Raw genomic sequence first — 19,632 nt, 5'->3', positions numbered from 1 at the left:
CCAAGTCTCACCACTTTGGACCTATTTTCTTCACTGCCTATAGGAACTCCCTTAGTAATTTAGTCTTATCTGATTTCATAGCTTTATCTATCATCTTTATGCAAATGAATCCCAAATTATACAGCCCAGACAGCTCTCCTAAACTCCCTACTACTTTCACAGGCTTCCTATTTGACACCTGGAGTTAAATTTCAAATAGACACTTCACACTTAAGATTTGCAAAACTGACCTTCTTCTCTTTCTCCCAAATCTACTCCACCTGCAGCCTTCCCAGCTCAATCATGGCAACTCCATTCTTAAGGTTGCTCGGGCCAAAGTCTTAGAGTCGTCATTTGTTCTTCTCTTCCTCTTATAGCCCATATTTAACCTATTAAGACATCTTGGTGGTTCTACCTTCTTCAGACTGTACCTGAATCTGACTGAATGATTGTTCTTACAAATTAAAAGACTAAGGCTCAGAGAAGTTAAGAGAATAGCCCAATTCACATAGCTAGTAAGTGATAAAGTCAGAATTCAAATCTTTATTTTCTAACTGACCACAAATAATATGCTCTTTTCACATTACTAATGCTTCTCCAAAGTAGATGTTATAATTGGCTTTTTATTTTTATAGTTCAGAAATATAATCTTATTTATTTGTATGGCTGGATCTTTATAAATAATACGTGTCATTTCAGTTAGGTTCTATAGGAATTTCATAAATACTTGCCAACTCACTTTGATTGATGGGTACTTATCTGCCCTTGTATTTTGCTCTGGGTCAAGAACTGTGTTTTCAATTGCAAGATATAATTGGATATAATCATGTATTGAGCAAAGAAAACGGGAATTAATGAAATAAAATATTGGGGAAGATTTTTTAGAAAGTTCTTTTTCAAATATTTTCTTGCTATTTCTCTGTGGATTTGGAACATGTAGAACTCTTGCTATGCTATATACAAATACTTTTCTATTTGCTGGAGTTTTCATGATAGGTAATATTAATCTTCATACTAATCCTTAAAGCTTAGATTGTGGAATTATCTTTTTCACTATTTAGGATTTTCTCTCAAGGGCCTCTGTATCAGAGGGAGCATTTCATAACGTTTAAATCTGCTATATTCTAAGCTCCTCCAATAGATTATAGTGGCAAAAAAGCAAAGGCTCAGGACCTTGGTAGAGAGATATCAGAAGAGAAATTTCTGTGTTGATTAAATTGTTGCAACACCCCTGTTCTACTGATGTACTGTTTGTATGTTTATAGAAGTTATTCCATGCATATGTAATTCAATGTAGCAGAAATGAAGTATGTCAAGCTGAATTTTGCTAGAATTAAGTGATGTCCTTGACAGAAGACAAGATTAAGCTTTTGGGAGATGTCTATTATGTCTATTAGTATGACATATTTGCAAAGCTGATCATTGTTTTGCTTCTTTTTATGTACATGAAGAATATTTATCTATGAAACAGATTTTAGGTAAAAAGCCTTTGAGATCATTATTCCATATTTTTTTCTCTTCTAAATTTTCCTTTTAAAGTTTACCTGTTTTGTTATCCCATCAATTTGTGTTATTTTGTTTTAAGGATGAAATTCGTTGAATATTTAACTCATAAAAGCAATTTTCACATCTCAAATTCTATGTATCTATCTGTCTACCTACCTACCTACCTTTGCTTTGATAAAAATATTTAGCATAGAATCACTTTTAAATATTCTTATAGGCTTTGGAAATATCTCTTGAAGAAGTAAGATGAAGTCTGAGGCATTAAAAACAAAAGCTATGTCTAGTAACTACTTCCTATGGCAAATGAATGAGTTAAAGAGTGTAGTAACTGCAGCTGTAATGGCATATATTTAGAAAGGAAACTCAATTTGCTACTTCTAAAAAAATGTCTGTTGGCAAACAAACCTAAAATAAAAGTTTAAAAAGAGATATTTTATTTCTGGGAAATGTGATAGTTCTGTTACCATGTGCAATGATGGATATCTGTGGGTCTTTATACTGTGAAATAAACTATGATCAACTATAGTGCTGTCTTTTCTTTTTCATAGTGTATGCCAATTAAAGGCCTAGGATTCGTGCTTGGAGCCTATCAGTGCATTTGCAAAGCAGGATTCTATCATCCTCAAGTCTTCTCAGTGAACAACTTTCAGAGTAAGTGCCCTTTGCTTCTGTACATGTATCTGAATACACATAATATCTACATAATTATTCAAATTTTCTTTTAACCTCATTGGAGTTGTATGGTTAAATCTGGTTGGACTTTCTTTCATCACTTAAGGAGTTTTTACTTTGGTCATCTACAATACTCCAGAGTACCACAAAAAAAGTGTGTTCATTTTAGGTATATTTTAGTTTTCAATAAATTTTAAAAGTCTGAAAATATTGTAGTTAGTAGGTAAGACCAATTAGAGTTCAGTTATTGAGCACTGTTGCTGCAGAAAGTTCCTAAAACTAATTTTGTTTGTTTATTTTATTTATTTACAAATTTGTTCATATATTAGTTTTCTGTGCTCCCTAAAGATTTGCTGCAAAGTTAACAGTTTAAAGCCACACAAATTTCATACCACACAGTTTTCATTTGTTAGCTTTCCAATCAGGCGTTAGCCTGGTCCTCTACTCAGGGTCTCACCAGGCCAAAATCAGGCATTACCTGAGATGTGATCTTACCTGAGGCTCAGGGTCTTCTTCCAAGCTCATTCAGGTCATTGGTAAAATTCAGTTCCTTGCAACTTTGTACTTGAGCTCCTGGTTTTCTTGCTAGATGTCAGCTTAGGCGTACTCTCGGGTCCAAGAAGTTGCCTCAAAGCCTAGCCATGTGAGCATCTCATAACATTACAGTTTACTTCTTCAAAGTTACTTAGAGAATCTTCGTAGTCTGCTCAGACAGAGTCTTCTATAACATAACGTAGTCACGAGAGTGACTATCCCATTGATTTGCCATATATAATGGAACCTAATCAAAGGAGAAACTATCTCATCATATTTACAGATCCACCCACATTCAAGGGAGGTAATTATACAGGGCATATACTCCAAAACTTGGTCATCTGGTTGTTTTATTTCTACTCCTGAAAAAGTCAATGTTACAATTTGAATATTGATTTTTCTTACTCTATCTCTAGAGAATGCAATGTTGCCACATTGGCTTGTAGCCAGCTATTGGATATAGTAACTAAGAAGGAGTATAGTGGTAAAAGGGAGTAGTTTCATGGGAAGTTAGGATTTGGCATTGATAAAAATAAAGTACAGGTATCTTTTAGATCACCACCCATAAATCTTTGCCATCATTATTATTGGTCTGTATAGGAATTTGCATCTCTACTAGGCATAGTTCAAAGGCTACATTGAGATTGAGACCTGAGTGTCTTCCTCTGGGAAATTTGGTAGACATTTATAAATTTGTTTGTTTTTCTCTTGGAAAACACTATTCTTAATCTGGAGACTGTTTACATTTAACTTCTAGGTTCTGGAGGTAAGTAACATTTTGATCTCTTCTCAGTCATGTAGTTCACAGAGTTCAACCCTTGTTCCGAGTAATTGTTGTGGTCAGAATTCTCAGACGGTGTCCAAGATTCTGCTCCCACATGCACTGTGCCGTCCCTTCCCCTTAAGTGTGGGTGGGACCTGTGAATACCATGGAGTGGTCACTCCCTTGTTTGTGCTATGTTATATAGCAAAGATGATGGTATAGGCATTCCTGTGATTACATTACATTAAATAAGCCTCCTTCCCGTAGTAGCAGACTGGAAAGAGATTCTCTTGCTGGCTTTGAAGGAATAAACTACCTTGTTGTAAGACGGCTACATGGCTAGGACCTGAGAGTGGCCCCTAAGAGCTAAGAACTAAAAGCAGCCAGCAGGAAAACAGGGGCCTCAGTTTTACAACTGCAAGGAACCAAACTCTTCCAACAGCCTGAAAACACTTGGAAGAGGACCCTGAGCTCCAGATAAGAATGCAGCCTGGCCAAAACCTTGATTTTAGTCCGGTGAGACCCTGAGCAGAGAACCCAGTTTCACTGTGCCCAGACTTCTGATTAGCAGAAATTGGGAAATCATAAGTAGCTGTATTAAGCCCTACGTCTCCAGTAACTTATTATGCAGCAATAGAAAACTAATACAATAGCAATGATGATAAGCTGTTTTCAGGATGAGGATGCTTTTCCCTGGGTGTACCAACCACAGCAATACCAGAGCCACTTTGGCATTCTTCACGTTTGTGGTCCAAGCATAACATATGATTCAACGCTGAAGGATCAAGGGAATAGGTTTTAGCTTATGTTCTGTGAAGGTATTTTGTATCTGGTTTACCCACATTTGTTCTCAGCTCCCACTATGTGACTGAAATAAAATATCTAAATATTGTACAACCAGAGAATGACTGTGCCATTTGCTTATAACACCGCCAGGAGAGACTAGTTAACCTTTAACAACTTATCTTTATTTAATTTGCACACTCCTACTTTCTTCCTTATTTTAAAAGCCAATGTTTTTCACTGGACCTACTCTCTCTAAGAAAAAGCTGCTTCTCCGCATGAGTCTAACTCCTATGTTGCACACACTGCAGCCATGGGAAAAAGGCCACAGCTTTCAGAAACATGATCCATATTTGGGCATAGCTGTGATTCAGGTTGACCTCAGCACATTCTTAACCAGAACTGACCTTCCTTAACGACAGAGCAGAAAGCTAGCTACATGTTATAATTTGAAGTCAGTAAAGTGCTCTTTGACCCAAAATCTCTTTCCTGCTGGCCTTGTCAGTTTGCATGAAAATCCAACATTATTCACTCTGGTCCTAAAGAAAGAATACAACAATCTGACCAGGAATATGAGTTATGACTCACCAGGGTAATCTACCAAAGACTATCCAAACACTTTTTGTATTTTTGGTTTATTATTAAAGTATAAAGTACATATCTCTGTGTTTTAATATATTAGATTCTTAATCATAATATCCAGGCAATTCGTATGAGGAGTTGTTTTGGTATGTTCTTGAGAGGGTATCCATGAAGTGGGGAATGGCCACGTGTAGCCCTGGGGCCAAAGGTAAAGAAGGCATTGAAGACCCCAAAAATGAGATAACGTGTAAAACTGCTAGCGCCGTGCTTGGCATAGGATGTGTCCATAGATGTAGTTAAATAAGTGAATGAATGAATGAATGAATGAATGAATTATATACATACACACATACGCATACATACACACATACGTAAACAAACATTAGTGATATACGTAAGGAGATCATCCTTAAGGACCATTGATCATTATCACTTTGTCTCTCATATTTTATGATATTAGGGTAACCAATTTTTGAAACTAGAACTTTTGGATAATGAAGTCTGCATGGATCAGAAGGAAGACGGGGCAGCATAAGTCTATAACAATCAGTATGGCATTGAGAAGGGCACTGGGAAGAATACTTGGGAGTTAGAGGCAAGGAGAGGAAATTAGTTGCCTGATAGGGAAAATGGGATATAGAAAACAGAAAAGGTTGTACCTCAAAGATAAAATTCACTTAATTTATAGTTGTAAGTGGAGAAAAAGACCTGAAATTCTCACATCTCTGTTACAGCCTGTATGCCATTTGGAGAGAAGAGCTAAGATGTGGTGTTGATCTCTTAGAGAAAATGTTAACGTGACTCTTAAAAATCCTACTAATATATGAAGCGATTTAAAATCTTTGTTTAGACCCAGGCCCACAGTAAACAAAGGACTTGTAAAGACCAACAAGAATGTGTTCAAATGATATGATTTAAAACTGTGCTGACAGCCCAGAGACTGTGTTCCAGGCATCTCTTCTGAAATTGGTGGTCATATGTGAGCTAATAGGATCTGACATCTGGACAGTAGCAGAATTTCAGAATAACCAAGTACTGATGTATAACTGTCTCTTCAAATCCAGGTTGTTCACTTCCAGGTTGATGAAATACAAGCTTATGACAAGCTTATCCTTCTCAAATCCGTTTATCTTAGTATGAATTCTGTCTTCAGTGAAACCTCTTTTCTCTTTTATGTGGACACATTACCACCTTTCAGTCTTACATTTCTTGTCTTTTGGGTTGATTTCAGCTCTTGTACATTTGCAGACAAACCCAACTTACAAATGACCCATACCTAGAAATGACCCTCTCTGCTTTGCCAACTCTGGCGCTGTTCACGCTGTGGGGGAAAAAGGCAGAAAAGTAGATATTTTTAAAATGTATAGTCTTGAAAGAAAAAGAAGAGAAGCTCTTTGAAAGCAGTTACAATGTAGGGATGCTGAGCTCGAAGAAAACTGTTAAGCAAGGCTAACATATCTCTGGGAAGAACATCTTTTTTGTTCTGCTCGTCTCTCACACTCCCTCTCCCTTCACTATTTTGTGGTTGGAAAGCTGGAGACAGTTGTCTTTTGCAGAGTAGGACTAGTATCAGTCTAGTACCAATCCCAAACTTGGAACAGATTAAATGACCTTGAACATCACATTCTCATATCAGCATCATCACTTCTGCCGTTGGTCTTACTTATACCTTGTGGTCTGGCTTACTTGTGCTGCCTTGTAGAAACCTCGTCCTAAGCAGTTTACTCCAGTTGCAGTAGCTAAATTCTCCATCTAACTGCCTGGGTTTATGTTTTTGTCTCAGTCCTTTGCCCTATTTTCAATTTTCGTATCTTTTTTCATTAGTCCTGTCTGTAGGGATTGGAGTCCAGTCTCTAAATGTGTCCGGCAGATGGGGTTAGTTGCCAGTGAAAGAGCTCTCAGTGCTGCCAGTCTCCTTGACTGTTGGCTATTGCATTTATGCTGTTTATCTTTGACTGTGTTCTTTTCAGCTATTGGGACACACTCCACCCCATGTTGGACTTCCCTGGTTGCTAAACTCAGAGCTGAATTTCTACCATGGTTTAACACAATAAGTAAGAGCATGATCTTTGGAATAAATCTTACTTAGGTTTGAATTTTGACTACTACTTACTTGGACTGTGCTAAATTATTTAACTTCCCTAACCTGCATTTATGTCCTATAAAATTGGGATAACATCACCCGCTTTCTAGAATTGTTATAAGGATTAAATGAGGGAATGAATGTAAAGTTCTAATCGTAGTAGTTGGCATGTATTAAATGCTCAAAAACGTTATTTCTATGATTATGATTTAGAAGCTTGTGTTTATTCTGCTTACTCCTTTCCTCAAATATTCTACCCATTTTCACCCATTTTATTCAGTATCTGCTCCACTTTCCAGCAGAGAAACATATTTCTAAGTCCCAGACTTTTTAGTTCAGTTTGTCCTCAAAATGGGCCCTGCTCTGAGATATAATACTCATTCCTCCAAAAATCTTCCTTCACTCCTACTAGCTGAAATTTTACTTTATTGGATTTTTTCCTTATTTTATTATTTTTGTTTATTTATATTATTTTACATTACCAGGCTGCTAATTAGAGATTCACTTATGTTGACAATCATCTTCCCCAAATATTAAAAAACCTCTGGCAGGGAAATTTGACCATCAATCAGTGACATATCAGCACCTTGTGTAGACAGAATAGTGACCATCCCCCCCAAAGATGTGCATGTCCCAATTTTCACAACCTGTGAATATGTTACCTCATGTGGCTCATATGGCAAAAAGGGACTATGAAGATGTGATTAAATAGGGGTCTTTGAGATGGGGAGATTGTCCTGGATTGTCCAGGTAGGCCCAGTATAATCACATGAGTCCTGAAAAGCAAAGAACCTCTCCTGGCTGTGGTCAGCAACAGAAGTAAGGACACAAGAAGGGGCAGAGAAATGCTACATTGCTGGCTTGAAGATGGATGAATGGGTCTGTAGGTGGGCTCAGGAGGCTGGCAAAGGATAGGAAATGGTGTCTCCCCGAAATCCTCTAGAGAAACGTGCAGCCCTGCAGACACCTTGACTTTAGCTCAGAGAGACGCACGTCAGACTTCTGAGCTACAGAAATACAAGAATGAATATAGCGACATTACATTTCATATAAGGAGCAATATAATTTTTGTTGTTTTATGTCGCCAAGTTTGTGGTACTTTGCTACAGCAATAATAGAAAACTCGTACACTCAGTTTCCCACCTAATATTCATCCTAGGATTCGCAGTAGTCCATAGCATTTTTTCTAGAGGAAATTGTTCACAATTCCAAATAATTGACTTGGAACAATTTCTAATCTGGTGGGCTGTCTGTATTGGGCTGGCCTTTGAGTCAGACAGATGGGTTTGAATCTTGTCCCCACTTACTAGCAGGAGATTTGGGCACATTTCTCATACAGTCTAGGACTCTTCCCTTATTCATAAAGGAGGAATAGTGAACTCTGTCACCTTGGAAGTTGTGAGGAGTAAATGAAATAATGTATCTCCAAACTTTTAGTGATTATTATATTAATGTGAATATGGAGAATTTAGCCCTTTGTTTATAGTACTGATTTATTGGGTGTTGTGGAGATGGAATGAGTAAATTATCTATAGGCCAAAAATCCATTTGTGTTTAATAATTTTATAATTTATATCAGCATCTTTCTAAGATCTATCTAAGGTGATATTTTTGTGCAAAGGAAAAAAAAATACCACTAAAGTCACTTATAAGAAATAAAAATCTAGGAGACAATAGAAAAATGAGTGTAAGATGTAGGGTAAGTGTGAAGAAATAGAGGGCAAGATTGAACTCTGACTCCATGCAGAGTGAGGGAATATAAATTTTTAAATGTTTGCACTGGGCTTCATTTTGAACTTATTTTTACAGCTAGCCATTCCTGATGTAAATATATGAAAGTATATTAGCTAAACCTGATTTTAGGATGTGCAGATATCTATTCATGTCCTAACAATAGGAATGTTGTGGATAGCAGTCTCAGTATAACCAGAGTCTACTGACTTTCTCTCCTGTGGATATTATACATATTGAACTAAATATTCACAGAAATCTTCTGAATGCATTGCTCATGTGCAGGTACCTTTTCCACTTAATTTTCAGATGTGATTTTATCAAGCTGAATACTGGAGGCACATTACTTTATCATCTGAAACAGATGAAATAACAAGTGAATATATCTTCCCGTGGTTGGCTCATTGCAGCATTATAATACCAAACATTGATTGATGAATAAGTTCCCTTCAGTTCCAATGAAAGAGTAAATATGTGTATGGAAAGGAAGGAGATGTTTACCCTAATCAGGATTTCAGATGAGCATTATTCCTACCTCGAGCTAATGCTGAACTCTTGATGTCCAACTCAATTCTTTGTTACTTCCAGCTGAGTTATGCTCATTATCTGTGACTCATCTTTTTCTCACTCGCCTGTGGAATGGAAGGAGGAGGGGGTAGTGACGTATAAGCACACGGGACTGGATTTGAGAAGGTCCAAGCTCTATCTTCCTCTGCCAGAACCAGTTCTTATCACTGAGGGCCACAACACCTCCAAGAAGGGACCTTTGATTGACTGGTTTGTTGATTGATTTGTATGTCTGAAAATCCATCTGTCAAAAAACATTACCGAGCACTGACTATGTGCCAGACATTGTTTTAGGAACTGGAGAAAAAGAAGTAAAATAAGTGAGCATTCTAAGCTTTCAGTACAGCCTCATGTCTTCTCAGAACATATTGCAATACCCACAAACGACAAATGAGGGCAGTCTTGAGTAAAATACAACTCACTTTCCAATATTAGTAATTTATGTCAGAGGTAAGAGCTTTAAGGTTTAACTGCCCTTGAAGGGTAGGCATGATTTCTATCCTGATACGCAAATGTCCAAATGCTATGTTTTTCCTCTTGTGAAAACACCGTTTTATACTACGGGTGCTTAAGAATCTTAATCAGCAAAACCCTTAATGCTACAGTGATATTTCTCTGTGAGGTTTATACTGTGAAGACCTGAAATACATAACATTTTCTTCAATCTATCTACCTCCTTCAACTCGTTCTTTTCTAAATCAGAGACTCGGTGTTTTTCTTCCGTAAAATATGAGAAGAAAACTTTCTGGGGCCCATTTTGACAATATGTGCCACAAGTCATAAAAATGGGCATACATTTTGATCCGTCAGTTTGATACTTCTATAATTTATTCCAAGGAAATATCAGTCTGAGAGATTAAGAAAGATGTATTTTTTTATCAAAAAAAATGGGAGAAGCAGGAGAAAAGTGCCCCTTTAATTCATTTATTAGTTGAATCTTCTGTTCAGAAAACCAAAAAACTGATATTTTAAGAAAATTTCTGGAAAGTTTTAGTGTTTCTTCAACAAGGACTGAAATTGCCACTTGGCTTTTTGTGGTGGATGACCAAATTTCTCAATGTGCACACAATGTGATTGTTTTTGGCAGTAGGCATTCAAATAGAATTTTGCTGCATAAGTTTTCTAATGTGACCTTCTAATTCTATTTGCTGTTCCCTTCAAAGGAAAAGGGATGATATTCCTTGCTGAAAGGAAGAGTTTAAGATATTAATACTTAACTGTTTGTAAGGACAACTTTTCATTAATGAATAATGCAGTTTATTCTTCACTAAACTTTTTCGTGGAAACAGGTATGGCTAGAAAGGAATGGCAATGCTACTAACTGAAATTCAGATTTATTGAAGTGAGAGGATGTCTAGGCAAATTATTTAAAACTGCATCTCTGCATTTTCTTTTTGGTTGTTTTGCATTGTCTAAATTATTTCAATAGAAGATTTTAAAAAATCCCCAAATGGGGTGAAATATTTTTAAAAGCATTGTTAATGGTGTTAACTGTTCTAATCGTATTAGAATAGCAATAAGCAGTGCAAAGTTTAAAAGAACAGCATAAAAATAAAGGATTCATGGGGCCGATCTCCCCCCTAGGGCTTAAGTTTGGGCGCTCCGCTTAGGCGGCCTGGGGTTTCACCGGTCTGGATCCTGGGTGCCGACATGGCACCGCTCATCAGGCCATGCTGAGGCGGTGTCCCACATAGCACAACCAGAGGCACTCACAACTAGAATATACAACTATATACTGGGGGGCTTTGGGGAGAAGAATAAAAAAAAAAGATTGGCAACAGTTGTTAACTAAGGTGCCTATCTTTAAAGAAAAAAAAAGAAAGGACTCATTAAGAAATCATCTCCATTTCCTGGTTTAATGGTGGAGAATAAAGTATTGCACTTTACTATTCAATGTAAAATAATGTAGCCAACAGTAACTTACAGGTACATAATTTAATATTTATTGTATGCATTTAGAATACATTATTTTTCAACAGCTGGATGTTTGCTATGTGGTACAATCGTAACACACAGGCACACAATTTAATACTTATGTGCATTTAATATATTTTATTTTTCAACAGTTGTATGTTTGCTATGTGGTACAATCTTAAAAATTTTCTGATTCATTATTTGCGAAACAAAAACCTTAATGAAACTCATCGAAATTCTCAAACTGATCAGAAAAGTTTTCTGGAAGACTAGAAAAAATACTTTATTGTCTTAATCACACTCCAGATCAGAAACATGAGACATGACACCTAAATAAAATGCATGATCATGGATTTCATCCTGGATGGATAAAAATAGATACAAAGGATGTTACTCTGAGTATCGATGAAATTTTAATATAGACTATTCATAAAAAATGTTGTATCAATATTAAATTTCCCAACTTTGATAATTGCAATGTGGTTTTGTATGAGAATGGTTTTTTCCTAGGACATACAAACTGAAGTCTTTATGGGTAAAGGGACACAGTATCTCTAAGTTGCTCTCAAATGGTTCAGAAAAAATAGTATGCATATAAATTTATAAACATCTCTCTATCCAGAGAATATGAATGATAAAGTGAATGCTGTAGAATGTAAATAGTGAATTTGGGTAAAGAATATATGGGATTTCTTTGTACTATTCTTGTAGCTTTTCTGTACATTTCAAATTATATCAAAATTAAAAGCTACAAAAATCTACTTTTCAGAACATTATCTATGTTTTAATTGAGATGTCTGAAATTTTTCAATAATTGCTGCATTGATGGGTTAATTAGGTCTTTGGGATTTGGATCAAAAATTCACCTTGGTATTCATTGATATCTAGAGGGAAAGGGTTTTAAAATATTTGTATTTTTATTATAGAGATATTACATTTTCATTAAAGAAACTTGGGAATGTATAGAAAAGTAGAATTTAAAAAGCCATTTGAAAATTTATTGGTCATTTAATTCTTTAATTTTATGGTTTTTATATAAATGTATATGTGATCTTTCTACCAACTTGGTATTGTATTCATCTTAAATATCATACATAGTTTCTTGAACATAATTTTAATAGTCTCATAGAATTCCGTTGAGTAAATGTACTGTGGTTTACTTACACATTCTAAAGTTTATATTTTTACTAATTTATGTAAATATAAAATTATTCTTATATTAAAAATGTCCAGAGGTTTTGTGTGTTTCTGATGTCAATGTAGTAAAATTAAGGTAAGCAAATGGTTTAACATACTGTTCCCAAATTGCCACAATTTATCTTGCCAGGCCCTTGTTTACAGGTGAATGTTTTAGATTCCTCAGACGTCCTGTGATGCCACTGTAACCTTCTCCCAATGTCCTTCTCTGTATTTTTGCTCAAAGCAGCGTACTTGATCACCCATATAATGAACTGAAAAGCTGCTATTGTCAAAGCTAATAGCTCTTTCTTTCTGTCACTTGTCTTCAGGAAGTATTTCTTTTATCTGAAAGTTCCAAGTATCATCTTCGTTTTCAAGCTTTAGCAAAGCAGATTGGGATTCTGTGCATAGAGGATGTTTCAAGTTGCTCAGAACTGAAATTTCCAAACCAAATTATCATCCAAGATGATTTCTAAACAGATTTTCCTATAGGTTCTAAAGACACCTGTAATAACTTATATTCTTAACATATTTTTCCAGGTTATATCTAGCATCTTGAAAAATACCATTTTGAATACACTCTTAGGTACACATGGTTTGAGAGCATGAAGAAAGATTTATTGAGTTGAATGTTATTTTCAACCACACATTTCTATTACAGATAAGTTAATTTATTCTTTTGGGGAGCACTTGCATCATTAGCAATTATTTGCTGAGTATCCAATATATACAAAATATTCTGTTTAGTGCTGAGTGTATAAAGAAGTATATAAATCATGGCCCTTGTCCTACACAAACGTAAAATTTTAAACCATTATAAACTTACGTTTCCATTCAGTAGATTAACAAAAAGCCTCTTATTATTATTTAGTGGTAGTATGATTTCTCTTAGCTGCACATATTCCCTTGTCCTGGACAGAGAAATTCAGCATAAATTGATAAAATATTTTTGGAACCAGAAGATTATTTAATCATGCTTTGAGTTCTACAGGGAACACTGAATGTAGAAAGCTCTATGCTTAATCTTGGCTTTTTTTGAGCTTTAGAAATCAGATCTCTGACTTTCAGTTTTGCCTTTTCTCCGTTTTACCACTTTGTGTTGCTTATAGAACCTCACGATTTTTCATCGTTAATTATTAAAGAGCAAGTTTCTCATGATCACCCTTCACTAGTTGACATTTGTGAGTTGATCTTGTGATACTTCAGAGCACAGAGAATAAAATGTGATCATGATTTATTCTCTAACAAATTGCCCTTATCCGTGAATATTGAAGCATTCATCTAACCAATGTAATTTAGTATTACTTATATCAAGAAATATAGAATGGTTGTAGTTATGTCAATTCCAACCTTATATCTAGCTGCTACTAGTTCAGTAGACATAATAGCTGTTAACTATTATTTCAGTCCTACCTGAGGAAGATAATGGACTGCATGGGCTTTTTCTGTTGTATGTCCTGCACTCATGATTGTATTTTATGGCCCAATATACTGGGCCTTGTGTTATTTTAATCTAGGTTGGAAAATAATGATATAAAACCATTATTCTATTCTTAGAGCGTTCATAGTTTATTTGGGTACAGAATATAGATCTTTGGAACTCTAGCAGTAAGCAGAGTACATAAAGATAGTCACAAGGGCTTGGAGCCTCGGGAAGAGAAGGGAACAAAGAGTAGATGAGTTATGAGACGCTCTCTGTGTTGTTGTGGATCTCTGGATAAAAAGTTGGTGAGAAGAATAATGGGGCAGGGTGGGTGCATTTACGTCCAGCTTTGGACAGCAGGAATGGACTATTCAACAGGGCTGTCTGAGACTCGTGGCTTCCTGAATTCTTCCTCCCATTCTCTGCTTCAATAGGTTGAATGTAGACAAGTAACTCAGTCTTCCCAGTAAATAAGAATTGGGAGAAATTGTGATCACTATGAAAGAACCTTGATTTACATAAGTAACAAAATATATCAATGTAGAGGGAGCCTAATTAGGAAAGATCCATGAGCAACATAATTGGCTTAGTAAAAGAAATATATATCTTTCTATCATAATGCAGAAATGATATATCTAAGTCTGATTTAGGCACGAGATTTTACAGTAAGGGAAAGAAGGAAAGAAGAGAGCCTAATTTTTTGTCAATTATATCAGTTTAATACACACAAAATAAATTTCAGAAAGAATGTACTCCATTTTCAATTGCAGAAGAAAATTTTTTCTTTTTTTATCCTAGGATATGTCTTATGGAGAGGAAACAAATAACTGATCTTAAACCCAAATGTTTAGACTGTTAGGGAATGTCTTATGGGTCTTTTACAATACTCTACAAGGATCAGTTGTTGAATTTGGCAAAATCTGAGGAGAGAAACTGTTTTGCTATTTTTTTTGCTAACATGAAATTAAGGTTGTTCCTTTGGCCATAAGTTAATCTTATTGGGCCTCCAGATCTTAACAACCCTATTTGGGTAGTTTAATTAACCCAGCTGATTAGAGTATGTCACCATACTATGATTTGGTTACAATCTGCATAACAAAAAGTGAACTGGAGGGGGTTCTATCTTTAAATGCAATAGTTTATGGTGGCACAGTGGTTAATTGCACATGTGCCGCTTCAGGACCTGGGGTTCGCCGGTTCGGATCCCAGGTGCAGACATGGCACCGCTTGGCAAGCCATGGTATGGTAGGCATCCCACGTATAAAGTAGAAGAAGATGGGCATGGATGTTAGCTAAGGGCCAGTCTTCCTCAGCAAAAAGAAGAGGATTGGCTGCAGATGTTAGCTCAGGGCTGATCTTCCTTAAAAAATAAAAAAATAAATGCAATAGTGTTCTTGTTATCTTTAACAAATTGATGGAGCATAGTAATATAAAGGAAAGAAAAGGACCACAGGCAAGGATGAACCACTACTACAAAGTACGTTGCTTTGTGAATGTATAGGAAAGTACTTAACATAACTAGAGTCATCTGTGTGACCTACCAGGTCTCAGGCTTGTTCACCTCTCTGTGTCCAGCATATGGTTAGCATGTTGTTCAAATCTAGGGGGCACCATTCAAACTGTGTGCTGAGTGGTGCCAGAAACAGCCGATTTTGGAACTTAGAAGCTATCATAAATTTTTTTGTGTCCTGCATCACATACTTTTGACACACTTCAGATTTTAGCCACTATGATAGCTGCTGGGCATGCTGCTGGTTTCTCACCTCAAGTGCCTTGAGAATGTCTTTCCTTTTCTGCCTCAAGCTTTCTCGGAAGCTCTCTAAGTTTGCTCAGCCCTTGTCCAGGAGCGTGGAGAAATTGAAGTCCCCTGGGAACAACTATCAACCAATGGGATTGGTAGTTGCTACATAAATGGTCCAGCCTCCTATCCTTTGGAGAGACAGATTGTATGTTTTAGAGAGCTCCCAGGAAGGTTGAGCCCGTATTGCCTGCAGTGATATCCAACTCATTAATGTACTTTTTATTGCCTTTTCTTCCCTGTCTCACTCTGCTTCATCCTTCACTCCTGTTTTTGGGAATCACCTCCCAAATCTATATCCAGGTTCTTATCTCAGGCTCTGCTTTTGGGGGACCCGAACCAAGACAGCAGCTTTAGCTCTTTGATAGTGGTTAGTCACATTTAAAAATACAGAGAAAATGTTTGTTGGTTGCTTGCTTGCTTTTCTGTTAAACCTTTTTGCATTTGCAGCTATGCAAAGAAATAATGCAATACTCTTTAAAACCATCAGTCATAGGGCCAACCCCGTGGCCGAGTGGTTAAGTTTGCACGCTCCGCTTCAGCGGCCCAGGGTTACACTGGTTCAGATCCTGGGCGCGGACTTGGCATCGCTCATCAGGCTGTGTTGAGGCAGCATCCCACATGCCACAACTAGAAAGACCCACAACTAAAATATACAACTATGTACTGAGGGGGATTCGGGGAGGAAAAAAAGAAAAAAAAAAAAAGAAGATTGGCAACAGTTGTTAGCTCAGGTGCCAATCTTTAAAAAAAAAAAAATCAGTCATAGCCAGGAAAACTTTCTTGTGATTAAGGATTTTGATTGGAATTAATATTGGCCCTTGGAGTCTTCCCTATCTACACTCATTCTCTTGGTGATCTGATCCAGTCTCGTGATTCTAAATGCTATCTAAGTGCCCATGACCTTTATATCTTTATCTTCAGTGCAGGCCTTTCTTCCAAACTCCAGACTTGCATATCAAGATGCCTATTTGCCATCATCACTTAGTAGACATCCTCAAACTGAAATGATCAAACTGAACTTGAACTTATGATCTTCTCCAAAAACTTCTCTTCCCCATCTCGGTTGATAGTAACTTGATCCTTCCACTTGTTCCTATCAAACACATAGGAGTTGTCCTTGACTCTTTTCTTTCTCTCTCATTCTATAGAGAACTCATCAGAAAATCCTGTCAACTCTACCTTCAAATTATCCCTAAATTTAGCCGTTTTTGACTGTTATGCTGTGGTCCCACGCACTGTCAAGTCTCACGTGGGTTACTGCAATAGCTCCTCACTAGTCTCCCTGCTTCTACCCTTATCCCCTGCGGTATATTCTCTACACAACCAAAGTAATCCCTTAATGACATAAGGCATGTCACGTCACTCCCCTGCTCAAAACCCTGCCACGGCTCTCTGTTTTACTGGGGGTAGGATCCAAGTCCCCACACTGGCCCGCAGAGCCCTTTATGATCTGGCCCTTATTACTTCTCTGACTTCATCTTCCCCAACTGCCCCACACTCAATCCGCTCTAGACATGCTAACCTCTTTGCATGTCCTCATATATGCTAGGTTGCTGCCACCTCAGGACCTTTGTATAAGCTGTCTCCTCTGCCTGGAATTCTCTTCACTCGCAAGTCAGAATGCCTAACTCCCTTACCTGCTACATATCTTTGCTCAGATATCACCTTTAGGATGAGCTCTACCCTAACCCCTTTATTTATAATTGCAGCTCCCACCCCTAGCAGCTCACACCCCTATTTTTCCTCTTGGCAATTCTCAGTTTTAACATATGATATGATTTACCTATTACATTGATCGGTTGTATCTGTTTCCACCAGCAGAACATAAATTCTACAGGCACAGAGATCTTTGTCTGTTTTGTTCACTGATTTATCCCACTGAAACAGTGCCTGACATGTAATTGGACACTCAGGAAACAGTTGTTGAATTGAATAATAATTTGTTTCTGTCAGATACTGTATTCTCCCAGGTCTTTCTATCTCGTACCTCATTCCAAAAATGATTTGGAACCCCTTACAGAAATATATACTATGCAACCGAATAACAATTAAATAGGAGGAAACCTGGCAAAAGTAAAATAATGGTCATGAAAAAAGTCAAGGGATAAGATTAGGTTTTCTACATTTACTGGAAGTGGACCATAGATTTGGTTCTAAGCAAAGAGGAATACCCCAGTTTTGTTTGGTTAAAAATGATTGAAAATTTTACAAAGCTGAAGGACTTGTCAAATGTAGCTAAAGTATCATGGCAACTGCTTTCCGTGGTCATATGTTACAAAACTTAACAAGCTCAAATAGTGAAAGCAGTTACGATACTGTAGTATTTCTCAGGTTTGAAGGATCCAAAGTGCTAAATACCATCTGGAGAGTTATACCTCTGCAGATATGAGTGAAATTTCAAGTTTAATTTGTATTGTACATAAATAGTGTCTACTGCTTGGCTTATAGGCAGCCAGGAGCTTCTTAAACCAATGAGAAATGTCTGCCCATTTAGCTCAACCAAGAAAGCAAAGATTGGGTTAAGAAGGACTGTTTCACAAAACAAAGATCCTCTGTAAATACTTTTTCTTTACTAGTTTAACTTTTTTTGTGACTCTGTTTGTGGTACTTTGGTTGGTTTGAGGAGTGTTTGCACTTATTAGGAATCACTGTCCTTTACTGCCAGATGTCCAGTGTCTATAAAACCATTACTTTTTAATATTTTGTCCATTTTTTCCATTGTTTCTGATGGAAAAGTAAACTCAATCCCTATTCTTCCATCTTGGCCAGAAGGGGAAATCCTGACCTCTGTCTCCCAAATCTGATCTTAGAGCTCCTGCCGTTTTTGTCACCCTCATCAGACCATCTGAATCCTTGACAGCTTTCTTTATCTTATTCAGTACAGTGACCCTTTCTGACTTCCCTTATATGACTATCCAGTTTGTGCTAAAGTGTTAATGAATACATTGTTTTCTTAGTATCCTAGGCTTTCATACTTCTTAGCATTTGACTTGTGTGCACTCTCATTCCTCAAGTTTGTGCCCATCTTACATACCTGTTTTTCATCCCTTCAAATGCCACTTGGCTCCACCCTTACTCTAGCCACTCTGTGACTGAAAGCTTTGGACAGCTTGGCATGAGTGCGGTTGTATTGTGCCTTTCCTCAGATGGGAACCTCGTACCATACTTCTAATTCTGTTCTGCTACAAGCACCGCTGAAGTCATGACACAGGATGCAGGAACCTGCTCTGGATTAATGAGTGTATAACCCAGAAATGTACCGGAGTTAATGACTCTAGAGACCACTCTTGATCAATGAGTAAGGTTGATGATGGAGAAATGTTTCCCTCTTTAATCCCTTAAATTGACTCAGACTTGGGGACCTCCCAAGTGGTGGAGGACTGAGCACCGGCTACCTGAGGGAGTGAAGGCCGCAGCGCCATTACGCAGCCTTGTATTGGCGTTCTCTCTTTTCCTGCAATGCCGTGCTCACAATCCTCTTTCTCTATTCTCTCTCCTCAACTGCTCTATCCTCCCCATTTGTTTCTATGTTATTGATAATTATAGAAAATCAAACAACTATCTTGACTATTTGTTTGACCATACCATCTTACCCTAACTGGATTCTTTTCCTGCCAAGTAATCCTACTAGTCATCTTGTATCATATTGCTGCCTTAATCTTTCATGTGTTCACTTTCAAAACTGGCCTTCATTCTCAACACATCTTCTTACCTGAGTTGTTGAGAAGTAAAAGACTTTGCAAGATTGACTTTCACTTTTTCATTCTTCTCTACTTCAAATTGATTCCTCCCCTGTATAAAAAAAATCCTTTAAAAAAATCTTTAATCCACTTCTGCTTCTTTCCAATGTTAGAAGAAGAGACATCAATTATTCTTAGAGTTAATTTCTCCAATTATGCTCTTAATTACATCCAGTCCAACTTCTCAAGTCCCTTCTTTACTAGTCTGCTGATATCTTTCCTTAATTTCCAATGCCTCCCTTTGCTGACTACAGTTATGTTCATATCTCACCTGTAGTAGAGGAAAACAAAACACAAAACACAAATCTTTCTTCTCCATCATTTTTTCTGTTAACCATGAGCTTTTCTTGCTTTTTCATTCAATGGAACATTTAT

General features: G+C 37.0%; 1 protein-coding gene across 1 annotated transcript in view; it reads left to right on the top strand.

Moving 5' to 3' along the window:
• Positions 1-19,632, top strand: part of GPR158 (G protein-coupled receptor 158) — a 357,118-nt gene that overhangs the window by 182,613 nt on the left and 154,873 nt on the right. The window contains exon 3 of the mRNA XM_046678182.1: positions 2,034-2,136. Coding sequence (XP_046534138.1) covers positions 2,034-2,136 — 103 coding nt within the window. The remainder of the gene's footprint in view (positions 1-2,033; positions 2,137-19,632) is intronic.

The sequence above is a fragment of the Equus quagga genome, chromosome 12 (genome assembly GCF_021613505.1).
Source record: "Equus quagga isolate Etosha38 chromosome 12, UCLA_HA_Equagga_1.0, whole genome shotgun sequence".
Lineage (NCBI taxonomy): Eukaryota > Metazoa > Chordata > Mammalia > Perissodactyla > Equidae > Equus > Equus quagga.
Note: the sequence above shows the minus strand (reverse complement) of the source record. Positions and strands in the feature narration are given on the sequence as shown.